Genomic DNA, 19874 nt, shown 5'->3' on the forward strand with positions numbered 1-19874 from the left:
GCGTGTTTCTGCAAACAAAACTCTGCTTGCCTGAGGGCGGGAGATGCTGTCAGGGCTGCTGTGATAGCCACACTCATCCATTAAAATACACATTCAAACTCCCAGAGCAAATGACTGGAAAACCTGAATGTGACTGAATAGCAACACTGTAGAATGACTATAGCACAGCCCACCACACTGCGGCTCTCATGAACCCTGACTGCCGAAGTCCTATTGACAGACAGCCGCACCATTTAACTTGTCTGCATATATATATATACACATACATGTTGTATATAAATTGTGTGTGTTTATATATATATATACATTATATACATAATTATTTTGAATTTGCCAGAATAGCTAAACTCCCTTTAGGGTTTTCTAAATGCAATCACACATTTGAAAAGATGTCACGTTAAAAACACTGCCTTTCTTATTAGGATGTGCTACTGATTATATCTCTGTCCTAAGAAAACTAATTTAAATGCACTTTGTTGTTCTTTCTGTAGTCTTCATTCCAAAACTAACAGTGAAGCAAGCTATCTAGATGCCTGCTCTGAACAAGCAAACTTTATTTCAGCAACAACACAAAGATATTTTTAATAGTAAGAGAAAAGCAAAGCAAACGTTAGGAATTCCTCGTGTGCAAATAGAATCATCTCAGAGAGCTCCAAAACATATCTGATGCTCAACAGTTAGAAATTTAGTGATCCGAATTTCAATTGTTTGCATTCTAAATTATGTTATTTTTGCCTACTTGTATTTTTTATTCTGAAATACAGAATTAATTTAAAAAATCCGTTTATCATATCCTTCTGGATTCCTGTAAAACAGATATCACCATTATGCAGAATTTCTCATCTTCTAATCAAAAATGAAATAGCATAGAATGAAATCTCTATCCTCTGACCCAGCTTTTCTCTCGTCTTTGCCTTTTCCTCTTACTCTGCTTTCCAGCTCATGCATTTATTCTTCTCCTAGTGCCCCTCCTATTTATAATACTACACTCTGCCAGCTAATGGATTTTTTTTCCCCAGTGCTAATCCTAAGGACTCTGGTTAATTCTCCCGTGGCCTTCTCATTTATCTGCTCCTAAGATTTTATTTACTTGGCATTAGTCATGTGGATGAGAAGAGATATTCAGTCAATCATTAAAATGTCTAAAATATCCACGTTTGTTTTTCCAGAGACATAGCTTACACTTTCTTACTTATTTTTGTAGGATGTCTCACTCTAGCTGTCATCATTATATTCCCATGCTTATCTCTCCATGGTCTGTTTTCAGAGCTGTGAAACATTGTATTACTCTTGATATTTGCCCAGTTTCATTTTTAACCTTCTTTCATCACTATATAGTTATATATTTTATATAGTTATATAAATTACCCCTACCACGAATTTTATGTACCATCTTTATGTATTTAGCAACCTGTAATCTGTCTTTCATCTAGTCAACATTTATTGAGCATCTACTGTTTGCAATTGTAGCCCCAGTGCTATCTAGGAGTACCCTATCCTTTGAGGTTTAAAACCACTTGAAATTCTTTGAATGCCATCTCAAATCCATGGGAAGTCCAAATTCTGCCCAAGACTTCTGCAAATTCCCTGGGGTCTGCATTTTCTTGGTAACTTCTTCTTCTGATTTCCTGTGCCTGCTAAAGACTGAATCTCCCAAGCATCTCAATTTCCACTGCTCTTGTTCCATTCGTGGATCAGAGCAGGACAGAGAGCCACTTGTTCAATTTTCCCCAGAATAAGACAGTTTCATAGAACAAACTTAACTGAGGATTCAGAGACAACAAAGAGGACTCCAACTGTATTTGTAGTGTGGTATTTCTTACTCTGGGTGGTAGGCAAAGGGGTGTTTGTTACATTACTCTTTTTACCTTTCCATACATATGGACCCCACTCCCACCATTCTGGTGTGTCTAGAGGGTCTCGTTTATAAGCAAAGGGGCCCCTTATGTCATGTGCCACAGCTAAGGAGACAATTTCTCCCCTGGGAGAACTGCTCCTCCCCCCCAAGACCTGCCCTGGGAACTGTCCCCACTGCCAGAAACACAGAGACGAGTAAAGTGTGGCTTCCTGTGAGAAGGTTTGTCAGGTGGTAGAGGAAGACATGTAAACAAATACCTACAATGCAATTAGACATGTAATATGAGAGCAGTTATGCACAAAACAGAGGAGAGAGCCACTAACTACCTAGAGGATTTAGGGAAGTTGTCTTCCGGAAAGAAGTAAACTTTGAACTGCTCCTGAATGAGCAAAACTTAGCCAAGCAAGGTAAGGGGTGGTGAGAAGTGGGCATTCAGGCCAAAGAAGGACCATGTGGAAAAGCACAGGAATGGGAATGAGAGTGAGGGTGAGCGGTGGCCTCTGAGGCTGGGGAAATAGAGGGACCAGAATACAAAGAGCCTCATACATCTTGCTGATGGGTATCGTGCTGAGGAACAAATAATTTTAATAGGGGAAGTGACGTAAAGCAATTTGGGGTATTTATTTAGGGTTGGTAATTAATCCCAACCATCTTCTGTTTTTAAAAATAAATGCTGTTTTCATTATTTCATAAATAGCGCAGAGGTTAGTATAATAGTTTTCCAGATGAGTCTTAGTTCCTGCTTCATGCTTGATATGCTGAGGAGATTCTCAAAGTGTGGTCTGTGGAACCCAGTCTTCTGGGCTGCTTGTTTCAAATGCAGATGCTAGGCCCTCAGACTTACTCGTGAGGAAGGGATCCTGGGAAAAGCATGCCTACCTGGAGCTCCAGGTAATTTATAGATACTAAAAGTTGAGAGCTGTTATCCTAAGTTTTAGTTGTAGTACCATGAAACGAAAGAGAGAGATTTTTCTGAATCAATTAGATTTGAATTGGTGCTATCAAATAAGGATGCTAATCGTAACAAATGCAACAAACCATCCAAAAGATTTATATTATACGTCTTCAAAAGCAAATTCAGGGTATCAGATTCTCTTCTTATGCTTTATAGAGAGTTATATTCATGATTTATTGGCTTATGTCCAGCCCTAATCAAAATGTTAATTGGACACAGCATCTACTATCCACTGTTACGGAGAAGACATTTTCACAGGGGTGACCAACCTAAGCCAGGAATTGTGCCCGAGCGCAATTCAGCCATAAAGTGTTCTCCTGCTCTATGGTGAGTTGCAGGTTTGTGGGCAGGAAAGCTTGTGGACAGCACCGTCTCTGTGCATGAAGTTTGCAGTCTCTCCAAAATGCAGTCAGCTCCTCTAGCCAAGGGAAAATTAGAAGTTCCGGGCTCCAGATAAAATCTGGACCAACCTCAGAATCGGTATGAGATGGGTGACCCTAAGGCCTCTTGCAGTCTTAACATTCCGTGATTTGTAACAAGGGAGAATGTAGGTCTCCGCTACCAGCAACTGGGCTCTCAGGCAACCTCCAGATTTATCTTTGTCTCAGAGAATTGTCAGCTTGAGGTTTCTTCATCGTGTGTCTGAATCATTTTTCTTAAAATTTTCCTGTGTTTATTCTGACTGTATTTTTTTTCTACCGGGAAGTCAAAACTAAATTGGTAGTTTTCCAAATTGAAGGAAAACATCACTTAATATGAACTTAGAATGCTTCTTTGTTTGAGAATACAATAAATTATAGAACCTTAAATGTAAAGGAACAGGAAATTTTCTGGTTTTGAGGTGAACTTTCTTTTTTATTGTTCTGGGTGAACTTTATTTTTTTACTATTAATTTTTAGCAACATAAAGTATGCAGATAGTAAAAAATAATAGTGATAATAATAAAATACTTGTAATATGAAAGACAGAACAAAAACAAAGTCCCTCTTCCGGTTACCCTCTCCCAAGTTCCCCTCCACAGAGGCAACCACTTTCAATTTTTGTGTCTTTTTTTCCATTTATTCACCTCCATGTTTCTGAAAAACAGGCTTATAGAGTTACTTCTCAGTTTGCCATTTTTGACATTATCTATTGACTTGCAGTTTGGCAGGGGAGGACTCTCCCATGACCCACCTCCCTCCTTTTCCTCAAATCTTCTCAACACGCTTGTATCGTAACTTTTGGTTAAATCAGTAATGCATGATTTTGGAAATTTTGTTCACTGCTGAGCCACTACTTTTCATGTTTGTAGACTTTCTTGGACAAACTTTTGTTTTTCCCGAAGTCTTCAAATTTCCTACTGTCTCACTCGTCAGATGATTTTATTGTTTCCTTGGTGTCCCCTTGGAGCCCCAATCCTCTGGTTCCAATCTGGGTCAGGTGTACCATCGTCATCTGAGACTGTCATTCTGAGTTAGGTCTCTCTCCTGGATCCCATATCTTTCCCTTTTCCTGACCTAATTCTCTTTTTTTGGTGGAGCACATCTTCCTGTAGTTTACTATGAAAGTGTGCCTGGAAGGTAATATTTTTGTTCATTACACATCTGAAAATGTCTGTGTCTTCTCAAACTCATGTATCATTTGGTGAGTATAAAGTATGGGTTGAAAATCAATTTCCCTCAGAATTCTGAAGGCCTCAAGCCATATGTCCCTCGTGGTCTTGCTGTTGACACATCCAATGCCGTTTCAACTCCAAGATCTTTGTATGCGACTGTTTCTTTTTTTTTTTTTTTTTAACATCTTTATTGGAGTATAATTGCTTTACAATGGTGTGTTAGTTTCTGCTTTATAACAAAGTGAATCAGTTATACATATACATATGTTCCCATATCTCTTCCCTCTTGCATCTCTCTCCCTCCCACCCTCCCTATCCCACCCCTCTAGGTGGTCACAAAGCACAGAGCTGATCTCCCTGTGCTATGCGGTGGTTGCTTCCCACTAGCTATCTATCAAACGTAAAATAGATAGCGACTGTTTCTTGTTGCCTGTTTACTCCTAGGATCTTGGTTCCTAGTGTTCTGTATTGTTATGATAATATGCCTCAGATGTGTGTGTTTGTGAGAGGAAGACATTTCATAGGCCCTATCAATCTGAAAATTTATTTTTTTCACTTGAGAAAATTGTTTCTTGTCATTATTGTTTAAATAATTTCCTCCTTTCTATCTTCTCTCTTTTATCTTTCTGAAACTCCTATTGGACAGACACTGGGCATCCTGGATTGATCTTCAAACCTTAGCTTTTTTCTTATTATTCACCTCTCTTCCTTTTGTCCTATTTTCTAGGAAGGTTTCCTGAATTTCTCCTTCATCTTTTCCATCAAACTTGCAATTTTAGTTGGGCCCCTGTATTATTTATTGCTGCCTAACAAGTCATCCTACAATATTGCACTTTAAGGCATCAAACGCTGGTTATCTCATACGTCTTCTGAGGGTCAGGGATCTGGGAGCAGCTTAGCTGGCTGGTGCTGACTCAGAGTCTCCCATGGACCTGCAGTCAAGCTATAGACTGGAGCAGTAGTCATCTAAGGCTTGACAGAGTTGGAAGAGAAGCTTGAAAATAGGCCATTCACAGGATCGTTGCTCAATATATGGGCCTCTTCCTAAGGCTCCTTGACGTATCAAGGCAGCTGGCTTCCAAAGGCAAGTAATCCAAGAGAGAGAGCAGACAGCACAATGTCTTTTTATGACTTATTCTCAGAAGTGACATAACATCACATCTGCCTTATTCTCTTTGGTTATACAGACCAACCTTGTTTCGGTGTGGGAGGGGACCACGCAAGAGCATAGACACTAGGACGAGGTATCACTGGGGCCATCTTGGAGGCTGGCTACCACAGCTCTGTCCCAACTTTTGTTGTTTCTTTTCTCTTTCTCCTCTGTGTGTGCCAAGCTTTTCAGGGCTGCCTTTCTTTGGAGTCCTCCAGGACCGCAATCCAAATAGTGTTAAAATGCTTCATGCCCCCTATTCTGTACAGGAGCCAGTCTCCCGGGTACCACCGTAGGCTTCAAACTCGGTCCATCCACCTAAGGCTTCGGCCTCTCCCACTGCTGTATGTTGCCATGGCATTTTGCTCACCGGAAACATGCATCTTGTTTTTTGAGTTTGTCTGTTTTATTTTCTGTTTTTATATCTTATCTTTTAATGGAACAGAGAATATGTGCCAATGTATTCATAAATGTACCATCCCACTTGACTTGAAGATTCCACTCACCTCCATCTTCCAAAAATTAATTGACACTTTTAATCTTGTTTTGTCTTCTCACCTATTTTACTTGTCTTGTGAGTTGATACTTTTAAAATTCTTTATCCATCATCTTATTCTGGTGTTTAAAAGGAGAGGACACATACGAAGTTATTTAAGCAACTGTCTTTCTGGATTAACTCTCATATGAGTCAGCTTGTTTTTCCTGCTTTTCTTCAGAATAGTATTGCTACTCAAGCAGCGTCCATATTTCCAGATAATGTGACATCAGAATCTTCCCTAGAATCCAAAGAAGACTTCCATTTGGAAAAGTGGCCTTGTCTTATGGGTGACCCTCAGCTTCTTCTTTCTTTCATACTTTTAAGTTCACAGATACAAAATGGATTTTTCCTTAAAATGTCTTACATTTCTGTAATTAAGTACCAGGTTTCTAAGAACTCTTAACAACCCTCCCAGAACCAAAATGGAAGAATGTAAAACTTTTAAATGCACTTTAGATTCGCCATTGACAATTGGTGTAGTTAGCCAAGTAACAGCTTGAGGAAGTGGTGAAAGGCATGTGGTCATTCTCCACATGGATAAGGGCTAAGGGCAGCTTCTCCCAGGAGATTTACTCCCATCTGAAGCAGCACATTCTGGAGAGATCAACCAGAACCCTGAAGTGCCTGGCTCAATTGTCAGTTAACAGGTAAAATCCTATTAAGTGCTTATTCACTGATTATCAAATGAAAATGGGAGAGCTGAGTTTTGTATACAAGCTACATTTTATTTTTTTTTAAACAGTATTATCAAAGATATTATCTGAAAGACCTGGTCCTATGCCCGGGCAGACCAGGCATGCAAACTAAGGGGCCCCATCCCCCAACATGTGTCTCCACCTGTGGGTCTGAAGTTGGAACTTTCTACCATTTGTGGCATTTGTGGCAGGGGTTTGTGTGTTTGTGTGTGTGTTAAGAGGCATTGGTTCTTGAAAGATGCGTCCGATTTTTAAAGATTAATTCATTAGCGTGCCTGATGCAGTATGAGATTAACTTGCTGTCACCTCTCAAACAGAAAACCATGCTGCAATACGTCACTAAGCAAATAGTGGCGGCCAGAGGGGATGGGGGCAGAGAGAGGGGGCAGTCGTGCCTAGTTTAGCGCTTCACAAAGTCATATCTGTGTAGACTTTCATCAGACTAAGGCAAATGAAAAAAATAAGAACAGTGCAGAGATGTTTTATGAAGAAAATTTATTTGTTTTCATTTTAAAAGAGCATCTTGTACTCTGTGAGCATTTCCTTGCTTCCTTCATAGTTTTTTAATTAAGTCATTTATTTTTACAGAATGACGACAGTGGTAGATGACAGATTGGTGAGTGAGAGGGCAGATTTGTTTGTTTGTGTTTGTAGGTGGTCATTGCCCTTACAGAGCAAATTATAAATAGGACAGTCCTAGGTTGGTGTCCATTAGAAATATATATTTTATTTTACATCTCTGTGAATTCCAGAGCACTAGGAACTTTTGGATTAGATGATCTTCAGGGTTCTTCCAGTCTCCAAATTGCATTATCTTGGGCTTAATGGGGGAAAAAGCAAATAAGGGAGGGATGGGAGGAAAAGAGAGAAATTCCTGTCTGACATTTGGAGGCAGAAAAACCATCTCTCACCAGAGCTCAGAGCTGATACATTCCTTAGCTTCTCTTTTAATGTTTTTATGTAACTTTTGTACTGCCACAAAACGTATAATCAAGATAATTTACACCAGGGGTTAACAAGCTTTTTCCATAAAGGGTCAAGAGGCAAAATCAAGGATATTATGTAGATACCTACATAACAAGACAGAAAACAAATACCCACAAATATTTTAGTGATGAAACCCCAAACTTTATTTACAGACACCAAAATTTGACGTTCACATAATTTTCATGATACAAACTATTATTTTTCTTTTGATTTTTTTTTCAATTATGTGGAAATATGAAAACCATTCTTAGCTCACAGGCTATACAGAAAAAGAGGGCAGACTGGATTTGACCTGTGGACTGCACTATGCCGACCCAGCTGATTTCATGAACAACCATGTTATGCCTATTGCTGGGATTTTATTACATCCTTGCAGCGCAGTGACGAGATGGGGGCAGGAGATGTGCATTCTCTCTCCCCCAATGTCTCGGTAGCCCACAGAACCGGTCAATAATGACACAGGGCATAGGGTTGAGAATATGGCATGGGTCAACCCCCCTGGGTTCAGATTCCCCAGCTCTGTTCCTTACCACCTGTAGCCTCTTCATCTCCCAGTTGTCTCATCTGGAAGAAGGGACTAATAATAGCATCTCCTTCACAGAACTGGTATCAAATGTCAATCAGATCACGCACTAGGCAGAGCGCCCTGGGCAATGCTCCCAAAATGTTGCCTGCTGGTATCATTAGAGTCCTGATCGAAGTTCATTTTCTCTGCAGCATCCTTTACATAGGATACTGTTGAGTCTATTAATCTTACATGAATGGCAACGGCCTCATAGTCTTACTGAACTCAAAACATTTTAGGGCAAGAAAAATAAAAAAATAAAAACCTGGGAGTTAATGATTATAGGTGTAAAGGCCACTCACTGCTTTATGTGAGTTTATTCCCCAGTGGACCAGAGACGTCTGATTGCCACCTTCTTAGTCAGAGCCAGTAATCTGTACATTTGCTGTCGTCCAGAAAATCAAAAACGGGTGGCTGGTTTAGATGTCTAGACTAGTGTTGTCTCTCTGGACAGAAAGATAGGAAGTGGCAGTTGCAGTGAGATCCCTGGGATACACAAGTGCGGGGAAGAAGGGGACACCGCAGAAAAGCAGCACATGGATGTCAGCCTCGGTCGCTGGAGGGCAGGCTGCCAAGGCTCACAGTTGGTTGCTTAAGGCAGACGCGGATGGAGGGACCCTGCAAAGAACAGCGCTGGAGTCTGTCTGGCACCGCCGGCCCGCAGTCTGTCAGCTCTTCTTTTCACACACAGAAACTTTGGCCTCAGGCTATTGGCTGGGCAGAGGGTCAATAATCATAATGCAAAATCAACAGAGCTGCTCAGCAGAGTGTTAACCAGCTTTGAACGCTGCCAACTTCCCCTTCTGCTAAACCAGGCTGGGCTGCGTGGGGGGGAGGGGAGCCTGGAGGGAGGGCTGGGAAGGCCACGTCTGTTTCACAGGGCTGCACTGAAACTGGGACTGCGATGCTTTGAGAGTAGAAAGGGGAAACATCCAAGCTCATTTGGAAATCGTTTCCTGGCTTATTCATGAACAATTTTTAAAATGTATGTGCGTAATTAGATCCTTTATTAGCTTTAAGAGTAAAAACTAGATAATTTTTTTACTGCCTGCCAGTGCTGAAGGGATGTAAAGATTGTGAGACCCAGTTCCTACTTGCAGACTAGTAAATGTAATAAGCCCTCAGCTCATGGGCATTTAAGTAGCAATATTAAGTTAATATATTAGTAATAGCCCACCTTATGGATAGCCCTCTGTAACAGCTGTAGGGGAGGAAAAAGTTTTCCTAGACCCTCTTAGGGTTCCTAGCTGGGTCTGAAAATTAAACCGACAAAAACAGATTAACAGGAGAAAAACATACACATTTTAAAAAAATTTTTTACATGTGCATGGGAGCCTTTGCAAGAAAATGAAGATCCAAGGAAGTGACCAGAGGAGGAAGCATTTAGACCTTTCAGACAAAGAAACAGTAAATTTGTGAAGAATTGATAAGACAAAGAGGTTTGGGCTAGAGGTAGTAAATGGTGGAGTAACTAGGAGATAAGGGCTAGTTTAATGAGGTTTATATGCAGATTCCTCTAGTGCTATCTCTGGGCTAAGATTCTGTCTTTATTAAAAGGAGAATTTATTTCCTGAATTTAGGCACAAAAGGGGGGGAGCTTTTTCTGCATTTAGTGTTTCTTAATTACCTTCAATTCAAAATAATATTTGTATATCAAAGAGGCAAATTTTGGGGTGACACATTCTGGTTTCCTTCACAGCCCTCAGTAGGCATCCTATGTACCCTTCTAAGTGCTTTACCAGTGTTAACCTATTTTGACCCCATTTTACAGATGTGAAAACTGAGGCACCAGAGATCACCTAAAGTCACACAGGTGGCTTGGCAGAGCTGGGATTTAGACCCAGGAAATCTGCCCTGGAGCCAGTGCCCTTTACCCTTCTGCCATACTGCCCCCGAACAGAAGGCAGTGTGCAGGTGATACACGGGCAATACATGGTCACGATGGGAGTTGAAACAGAGAGAAAAGTGTGAGAGCTGATTGATTAGCGTTCCCAGAAGTGCTTGCTGCTTTTGTAATATATTTGATCTGCCACCTTTCATTTATAAGCATCAAATACAATTGATGTTTCAAACCCCAATATTTATTTTATTAAACAAATAAAACAAATTGTTTCTGTGCTCAGGTACAAATCATAATTGGTTAATCAGCTAATATATTCAGTAAACTCTAAGAGGACTATTAACAAATACTACTTAATTCATTTGCAGTGTAACAAAAATACTTTTTTAATCTCTCTGACAATTGCTCAGGACCCGTTATTTGGCACTGGACAAACGACTTCAGGAGGAAATGTCTGGGAACGCGGTGGCTAGTTTGGAAAAAAAATATCAGAAATTAGCATGTATGTCCTTTGGCACAGGATAGTGCAGCCAAAAAGGAGAGAGTGGCAGCCCCCAGTGACTGAGTCTGCTACTGAATGCAGGGCACTCTGCTGGCACCCTGTTGACCTATAGAGATTATACTGCATTGGCCAGAAAGTTCGTTCGGGTTTTTCCGTAAGATGGCACGGAAAAACCCGAACGAACTTTTTGGCCAACCCAATTGCTTCCTTTACAGGTGAGGTAACTTGGAAGGATTAAGTAATTTGTCCAAAGCGCCAGATAGTAACTGGCAAATCTGCAAATAGATCCCATACAGATCTGGCAGAAGGCGTGTAATTTCTGGACTTCATAGGTTTTTAAGATTCTCTACCACCAAAATTTATTTTGCATCCTAAGTGAGGTCATAAAAAAATGAATGTGATTATTAAATGAATGGGTCTCACAAGTTTAACTGTTTAATATGCAATGGTGCTAAAACGTCATGTAATCTTGGATCACTTCCTGATGTGTTAATGGTTAGCAGGGGGAGAAAAGCCATAAAATCATTATTAAGAGCTTTCTGCTCATGACAAATGATTTCTCACTTCATTAAGTTACATGGAAACTAAGAGGTACTTTATCGTTGGAAGAGGAAAAATCATTAAAGTGTTGCTTAAGAAATATCCATCGTTATGCTTTCTTAAGAGTTCATAGCATTTGGCCATACTGGTTTTCAAGTGATTTAGCATTTGAGTGGTAATTAATGGGTTATAGTCCATTAATATAATCATGGTGTTTTAAAAGGGAGTCCAAAAAAAGTGGATCAAACTCAACAAAAATGAAAATATGGCCACTATTATCTTCTAGTCAAATAACCTATCTGAATTATTGAATTATTAAAACACATTTGCAAAGTTAAAAATTTATTTCAAGGGTTTCCCTGGTAGCGCAGTGGTTGAGAATCTGCCTGCCAATGCAGGGGACACGAGTTCGAGCCCTGGTCTGGGAAGATCCCACATGCCACGGAGCAGCTGGGCCCGTGAGCCACAATTACTGAGCCTGCGCGTCTGGAGCCTGTGCTCCGCAGCAAGAGAGGCCGCGATAGTGAGAGGCCCGCATACCGCGATGAAGAGTGGCCCCCACTTGCCGCAACTAGAGAAAGCCCTCGCACAGAAACGAAGACCCAACAGAGCCATAAATAAATAAATAAACAAATACTTTAAAAAATAATGACTCTCTTTTTTATTAAAAAACAAAAAACAAAAAACCCTAAAGCCACTATTGGAAAAAAAAAAAAAGAATCCGCCTGCCAAAGCAGGGGACATGGGTTTGAGCCCTGGTCCAGGAAGATCCCACATGCCCCAGAGCAACTAAGCCCGTGCACCACAACTACTGAGCCTGAGCTCTAGAGCCCGCGAGCCACAACTACTGAGCCCACGTGCCACAACTACTGAAGCCTGCGCACCTAGAGCCCGTGCTCCGCAACAAGACACCTCAATGAGAAGCCTGCACACCACAACGAAGAGTGGCCCCCACTCGCTGCAACTAGAGAAAGCCTGCACGCAGCAATGAAGACCCAATGCAGCCAAATAAATAAAATAAAAAATATAAATAAATTTATAAAAAAATTTATTTCAAGAAAAGCAGCACTATTAAGAGAAATGGATCTCTTGAGTCTGGGGCTACTGTCATCATCATCCAAAAGAAGTGAGGTGCTTTATTTCACATGGCCCTGTGCTCAGCTCTCTGCAGCACTTGCTTCTAGAGAAGCAGCTGAACATCTGCCAGAGAGCTGCCCGGACCATAATTCTGAGTTTATTCAGTCAGGTGGAGCATCCGCGTGTCAGCAAAATTGTCACATCCTCTGAAATCCTAGTCAGTTCCATTGTGCAGATACATAGGCAGGCGATGCCTTGCCAGTTTCACTGAAAATAAAAGTTGGAAAAATTTTGGAGCAGTTCTGCTCACCTGGGCACAGAAACACAACCCTAGACCTGGCTTTGGAGTCTTGCCAACAGGGCTGAACATCTACACCGTGGATGGCACTGCAAATGAGTAGATAATACAGTAGACCCTCTCTCAGCGACTCTCCTTTTAACTTTCAGCAACTGGCCAGAACTCTCCATACCTTCTGTACGATAGACCAGTTGATGCCCACTGTCTGCTACCCCCTTGACACCCACAGGCTTCCCTAGCACACCGACATACGCCTGCTCCAGGTGGAGCTTTACGATTGCCAAGGGTTAGCTGCTTCTGCCAGTTGTACTTATTATTATAACAAAGTCATCTAATCAAATATTAAATAACAAATTGGTTAAATACAAATGCATAAGAAAGACATGTTTCTCTCGAACTTATGGTTACCAGGGGGGACAGGTGTGGGGAGAGACAGATTGGAAGTTTGGGATTGCCAGATACACACTGCTATATTTAAAAAGTAAATTAATAAATAAGAAAATTCTTAAAGACATGTTTCTTTGAAAACTAGGTTGGAAGATTTGATAAGATAAAATGGATAGAAAACTGCTATTCAGTTAAGTGTGTCTGAGAAAACATTTAAAAAGTTAGAGGGAGAGACTTCCCTGGGGGCACAGTGGTTAAGAATCCGCCTGCCAATGCAGGGGACACGGGTTCGAGCCCTGGTCTGGGAAGATCCCACATGCCACGGAGCAACTAAGCCAGTATGCCACAACTACTGAAGCCTGCGGCCTAGACCCCATGCTCCGCAAAAAGAGAAGCCTCCGCAATGAGAAGCCTGCGCACCGCAACAAAGAGTAACCCCCGCTCGCCCCAACTAGAAAAAGCCTGTGCGCAGCAAGGATGACCTAACGCAGGCAAAAATAAGTAAAAAAAAAAAAAAAAAAAAAAAAAAGTTAGAGGGAAACATGGATTCGTATCTAGAAGGACTCTATACTCAGATTGCTCCACAAGCATCTTTAAGCAATTGGCCTGTTTCAAAGAAACTCAAACTGGAAATGTCGGTGGTGCATTATGGGTGTGACTTAGCAAGAGATGCCCTACACCTCTCAATAGCAGACCCATTCCCAAAGAAAAGACCTGGGCCCTATTTCACAACATTGAAGAATTGTTGTGCATTTATATGTTTTAAGTTAAAATAAAATGCTTAACATGTTCACGTTTTTTTTGTTAGTTTGTTTTTGATTCCTCACTTTCACTAACTTTTTCAACTAACCGACCAGCTGGCTCCAAACCATTAAATAAGGCTTCCACCCTTGTGTGGAAACAATGAAACCAAATACAAACAAAAGCTAAATATGTCACCCCTGAAGATTCAAGCAAACTCAAGGACAATAATGTAAAAAAATCAGGTGCCATGGTTTTGATGACAAAGAACAAGGATCAAAGTTGCTGTCGGTGGTGATGGGCAACCAGTCCCCAGGCAAGAGGGAATTCAGAGGAGCAAGGGCTGACACGCAGTGTCCCACGCCTGACCTCTGGGTGCAGCCGTGTGGGCTGTAAAGCTTCTTGGATCTGTGACAGTCAGTTGTTAAGATCAGACCTCATGTATTGATTACATGTGAAATCATTGTTTAAGACCAAATCTCTGGTATGAAATAAAAGATTTGTGGGACTTCCCTGGTGGTCCAGTGGTAAAGAATCCGCCTTCCAATGCAGGGGACGTGAGTACGATCCCTGGTCAGGGACCTAAGATCCCATATGCCGCAGAGCAACTAAGCCTGCACGCCACAACTATTGAGCTAGCGCGCCTCAACGAGAGAGAAGCCAGCGCCCCGCAACGAAAGATCCTGCGTGCTGCAACTAAGACCCGACGCAGACAAAAAAAATAAAATAAAATAAATAAATATAAAGTAAAAAAAAGATTTGTTAAAAATTAAATAGCTTTTCATTTTCTAATGGTCATCAAGGGCCTTGTAAAGCTGAAGATCTTGTTTAAAAACTAGTAACTCGAAGTTATTTCATCAATGTGACTTTCTTAGGTTTGGAAATAATGTTGTAATTGGATAAGAATATACTCTTGTTTTGGGGAGATGCATGCAGAAGTATTAGGGGTGAAGTGTCATGGTGTTTACAGTCTACTTTTGAACGGTTTGGCAAGAAAGTGTGTGTGTGTGTGGAGAGAGAGAGAGAGAGTGAGAGCTGTAAAGGCTGGGAAAGCATGTTAACAGTTGGGAAACCTAGATGAGAAGATACATAGGTGTTCATTGTACTGTTTTTCAATCTTCTGAGGATTTAAATTTTTTCCAGAAAAAAATTTATATCCAAGCAAGTAACAACTAATTAGCCTTGTGTTAATTTTAACATGTGTTAAAATAGCCAAAGCTTCTAGTTTCATTCTCTTCCACTTCAATCAATCACAGTTGTTCAGAATTCATACATATAGAATCTATATACATTTATATAGGAAACATCTTAGTCATGGCAGCTCAACAATAGCCATAGACATCACATGCATTGAAATTCCAGGACCAAACTGGATGTAAACAAATTACCAGCGCTCCATCCACTCACTTATCCATTCAGTCAATCCACAAGCATTTGTTCAGGACATATTATATGCCCCGGTTGCCACTGTGAACAAGACTGGACAATTCCTTCTCTCCTGGGGCTTAGGGTCATCAAGGAAAATATACATTAAACATATAACTGCAAGTGACCCAGGGGAGCATATTTGTTCAAGCTAAGGTTGAAAGATTCCCGATAGTATAGAGTGACTATGACTTACTCTAAGAAATAAGATGACCTCCATGCATCTTCTTCGGAGTTAGAGGACTGCCCATTTGCCTCCTCTTACCTGTGGTCCAGAGATGCTTGGAATCCAGGTGTTGTGTGGTGTCTGGGAGGCAGAAGAATCAGAGATGCTCATGGTCTCTGACCATGTAAAACAGTGGCCACACCGCTGTGTAAACTTGAGCCCCAGCTCCTTGCCCAGGTTGAACTTCCTCGCCCCAGTATCTGGTCCCCTTGGGTGTAGGACTCAGACTTTCCTTCCTGAGGCCCTGCTGCCTCTTCCAGACGCTGTGTGGGAGCATCTTGCTGGTCCTTCCACTCTTGGGGCCAACGGTCAACAGGTCCCTACGCTCCAGAAACAGAAGCCAGGAGAAATCTTGTCTTCAGGCAGCTTTTGCTTTCAGCCCAGTGACAAAAGCATCCCTAAAGTGAGAGGCATACAAGCCTGGCTACTTTCCTGGAATGAGAGGAAAAAATGGCATCATAAACAAAAAGCGGATGTGCAAATGAGTGTCTCAAGTGGCATAGTGTTCAGAAATCTTCAGAGAATTAGCTCTACCCTACAGACTGGGATTTTAGCTATTGGTTTAGATTGGTAGTATCAGAGTCACCCAGGGGGCCTAGTTTGATTACTGAGACCAACACCAGGATTATTGATTCAGTGCATCTAGGGTAGGGCTGAGAATTTGCATTTCTGAGAAGTTTCCAGATAATGCTGATGCTGCTAGTCTGGAAATCCACACTTTGAGAACTACTGCTTTAGTAGATATTAGCATACTAGTATACTAAATTAGCATACTAGATTTAGTATATACTTAGTATACTTAAATATGTGACTGAAATGAACACTAAAGTTTAAAAACCTAGAAAGACAAGATTAAAATAATTAAGCTAGGTATGACTTAATAACCCCAAGCATCTGGGAGGAAAAGCGGAAAAATTTAGTCTTCTAAAAGAAACCGAATAGACAACCCTTGGGGAAAATGTAGACTTTCCTTTTCAATTAATTACTTTCCATTCATATAAATTGAGATGCGTGTAAATGTGGTGAGGATCAATGATGAGTGTATGAAAATTACTATGGACTCCCCTTTCTTGAATAACAGCATAGCCTACTGCCCTCGGCTCAGAAAATATATTCAATTAAAGAAGTTTGTGTATTCTTATTTTGATTGCACAAACAGGGTCCCCACTTTGGGAATATCTGAGGCAATTTATTTTTCTTTTTCCTACCAGCCAGCACATCTCCTAGCCTTGCCCTGCCTCTGCTGTCAATTAATATTTTTTCCTGGGGAACATAAACTGATTTCCAGTCAATATTAACACTGCCCCAAAAAAGATAAATATATAACTATAGAAGGTGTGTCAAAAATTTTTTTAAATCCACTGTTTGAATCTATTTCTCTTTGTTCCTCTGCTGGCAGAGAGGAATTTAAAAATTGACCTTCATTAGAGTCGGCGTGTGCAGAGATGTGAAAACTGGGCTTGTAAGTGTGTCAACGTGACTAGTTACATGGGTAAGAGTTCCCAAGTTCACAGCTAAATTTTTGGTTTTGTTTTTTAATAAGAAAAAGCATTTTGATATTAGCTTCAGTGAATTAGTTCTTTAAAATACATGACGAGTACTGATAGTCTTTTCTCAGCATTAAACAATATTTCAGGAAAAGAAAACCTTAGAATTACCTATAGAAGATATCACCAATTAATATACACAGATACATATATGTTCATTTTGCTGAACCTAAGAAATTTGCAAACATTAGACCGCTTTCTACCTACAACAATGGCAATTTCATATGGCTCAACTATATATATATATTTTTTTAATTTTATTTATGTATTTAACCATTGTTTAATTGAAATATAGTTCATTTACAATGTTGTGTTAGTTTCAGGTGTATGGCAAAGTGATTCAACCATATATATGTTTTCTTTTTCAGATTCTTTTCCATTTTAGGTTATTACAAGATATTGAATATAGTTCCCTGTGCTATACAGTAGGTCTTTGGTTCAACTATATATTATTCTGAGAAAAAGGAGAGTTGACTTGGTTTTTTCCATAAATAAATTACTTGAAATTCCTAAATACAATAAAAATGATGTACTCTCGACAGTTCTATATACATCTCACTTTTCTACTCTATTTCTATTGATAAATTGCTACAGTATCACAGGGCTCCTGCTAAATAGTGTTTGATGCTCAAAGAACAGAAAAATATGTTTGCTTTTGTTCTGTCAGTTGGGATCTATTAAGCCATTTTTAAACAAAACCCTTTCTCTTTCCCTCTTCCTAGGGCTGTGTCTGTAAAGACAAAGGCCAGTGCTTCTGTGATGGGGCCAAAGGGGAGAAGGTAAACACAAAACCTTCATTCTGCTTCTTTTCTCCAGAGAGCTCATTAAAGAATACACACTCTTCTTTCATTCGTAGCAAAAAGACCAACAGTATGATATTCCTTCCCCAAATCCAATTTTAAAGTAACTGTATATAAACATAAACCTAGGGTGGTAGAAAAAGGCCTTGGAGGGGAACTTCAGATAACTTGTATAAATACCGGCAGTTACTGTAACTCTCTTGATCTGTAAAGAAAAAATAGTAAGTTAAAGAACAACAAAGTTTATAAGACTGCCTCCATATGTATACCCTATTTACATTGTTGCTAAACGCGAGAGAACAACTGAAAACAACTTGATTGCCTCGCTTTGACAGAAACATTGAAACCTGCAGATTTTGTCCTGCAGCATTGGTGTGAGGGCGCCCCCTGGTGAAAGAATCTTGCAGCAGCACTCTAGCTGAGGCAAAAATTCGGTGAAGGAAAGCATCTCCATTGCAGAATTGGAGTGAAAGATGAGTGCCGTGAAATCTCATTAATTCGCTCCATTAACTTTCAATTTGTGATAATTAAGACAGAGGCAGAGCTAAAGTTTTTCCTTTGTTTACAAAACCCTTTTCTCAGATATGCTGATGAATTGCTTAACAATATTGAAAGATGACTGCTTAAAAATATTCTTAAAAGAACATACTTTAAGCTCTTTAGACAAAATAAAAATTACCATATTTATTTTAAAGTATTCTATAATTCATGTGTAGTTTGATTTAGGGTATTTCCTGAAGCTATGAAAGTAGTATATTCAGATCCATGTTGGAAAGCTATGATTCATTCTCACATTCAAGAAGCGTTTATGGAATCCCTACTCTGGGTGAGATGCTGTTCAAGGTGTGTGAAGGTAACGGAGTATTAAGAGGGGTCTAGAAAATTCTTCTCTTTCTCTTTTTATTGGGTGTGTATGCACACACACAGTGTGAAATCGCTGACTTGATCACTCTGTTTTAAAAATCAAAGTTGCTAATTGTGTAACTAGATTGACTGAATCAACCTGTGGCCTTTACTATTAAAGAGTAACCGTAGGATCTATGTCCACGGGAAGATTATTTGTGGCAGAAACATGTCCCTCACTGGGCCTAAATTACTAAATTACTCACTCATCCCTGAGGGCTTTCCCGTAATATCATCTCTTAACTATTTAGCTCACACTTTTCATTTTGCCACTCGATATCTCTCCTGCATCTCCTCCACAAATAGCAGATGGCATTACTAATCCCTGTGTAATCAAGAAAGGACTAAAACTCATAGCCTGTGTGTTGTTCTTTCAAGCTACATAGCAATTATGCACACTCTCAAGACATTCTTGTGCCTGATTTTCACTCTCTCTCCATCCCCCAGGAAACACACTTCACCAACCTCCATCTTTCTGACTGGGCTTTCCCCTCAGTTCTTGATTCCTCTCCCTTAATCTCTGCTCTGGGTAGCTCTACCATTTGGGTAAATGTAGAGTTTCCAGGAGACCAAAGACAAACACTTTCAAGCCTACAGACAAATACTAACAGCCGAAAGTTTAGAGTTACTCTTGTACTTACTGCTGAGTGCTATTTTTTTTTAATCCAAGGAAAAAATATGCAAAATATTATCATTACATCATAAAGAAAAGAAAATGATGGTTATGGGTGTGTTTGTTCCTGGGAATTGCTGTTCTGTGTGTTTATTGTCTTGTTTTGATTTTAACAGGGGGAGAAAGGCTTTCCAGGACCCCCTGGGCCTCCTGGCCAGAAAGGATACCCAGGTCCGGAAGGCCTGCCTGGACCACAGGGACCCAAGGTATGCCAGTCTGTGAGTTCAAAAAATCCCCAGTCCACTTAACCTTCTTTACGCTGACCCCAGGGCTGCTGAGAACCTGGAGAGAATTCCACATCGCAGCCAGCTGATGGACGCTCTGGTAATTTCCTGCTCCAGTCTTAGCTGGGCCCTCCGAACTGAATCTTATTCCAAGATAATTCAGATGATTATCATTATCTTCAAGCTCCCTGCTCCACGTCCTCCCCCTCCCTGAGCTACAGTCTCCCTACCTGCATCGGCCCCTCCCTTCTTTCGTCCGACATGAAAGGATGAGTTCTTTTTGCCTTCCATTCAGAACCAATCCCTCTACCGGTATCCTGGTGACTGGGATTCCTACTAGAACCATGTT

At 40.5% G+C, this 19874-nt stretch overlaps 1 protein-coding gene across 1 annotated transcript in view; it reads left to right on the top strand.

Annotated features, from left to right (window-relative positions):
* COL4A3 (collagen type IV alpha 3 chain) overlaps positions 1-19874 on the top strand; it is a 133385-nt gene that overhangs the window by 43563 nt on the left and 69948 nt on the right. The window contains exons 3-4 of the mRNA XM_059928835.1: positions 17648-17704; positions 19418-19507. Of these exons, the coding sequence (XP_059784818.1) occupies positions 17648-17704; positions 19418-19507 (147 nt within the window). The remainder of the gene's footprint in view (positions 1-17647; positions 17705-19417; positions 19508-19874) is intronic.

Source organism: Balaenoptera ricei, chromosome 7 (genome assembly GCF_028023285.1).
Source record: "Balaenoptera ricei isolate mBalRic1 chromosome 7, mBalRic1.hap2, whole genome shotgun sequence".
NCBI classification, from domain to species: Eukaryota; Metazoa; Chordata; class Mammalia; order Artiodactyla; family Balaenopteridae; genus Balaenoptera; species Balaenoptera ricei.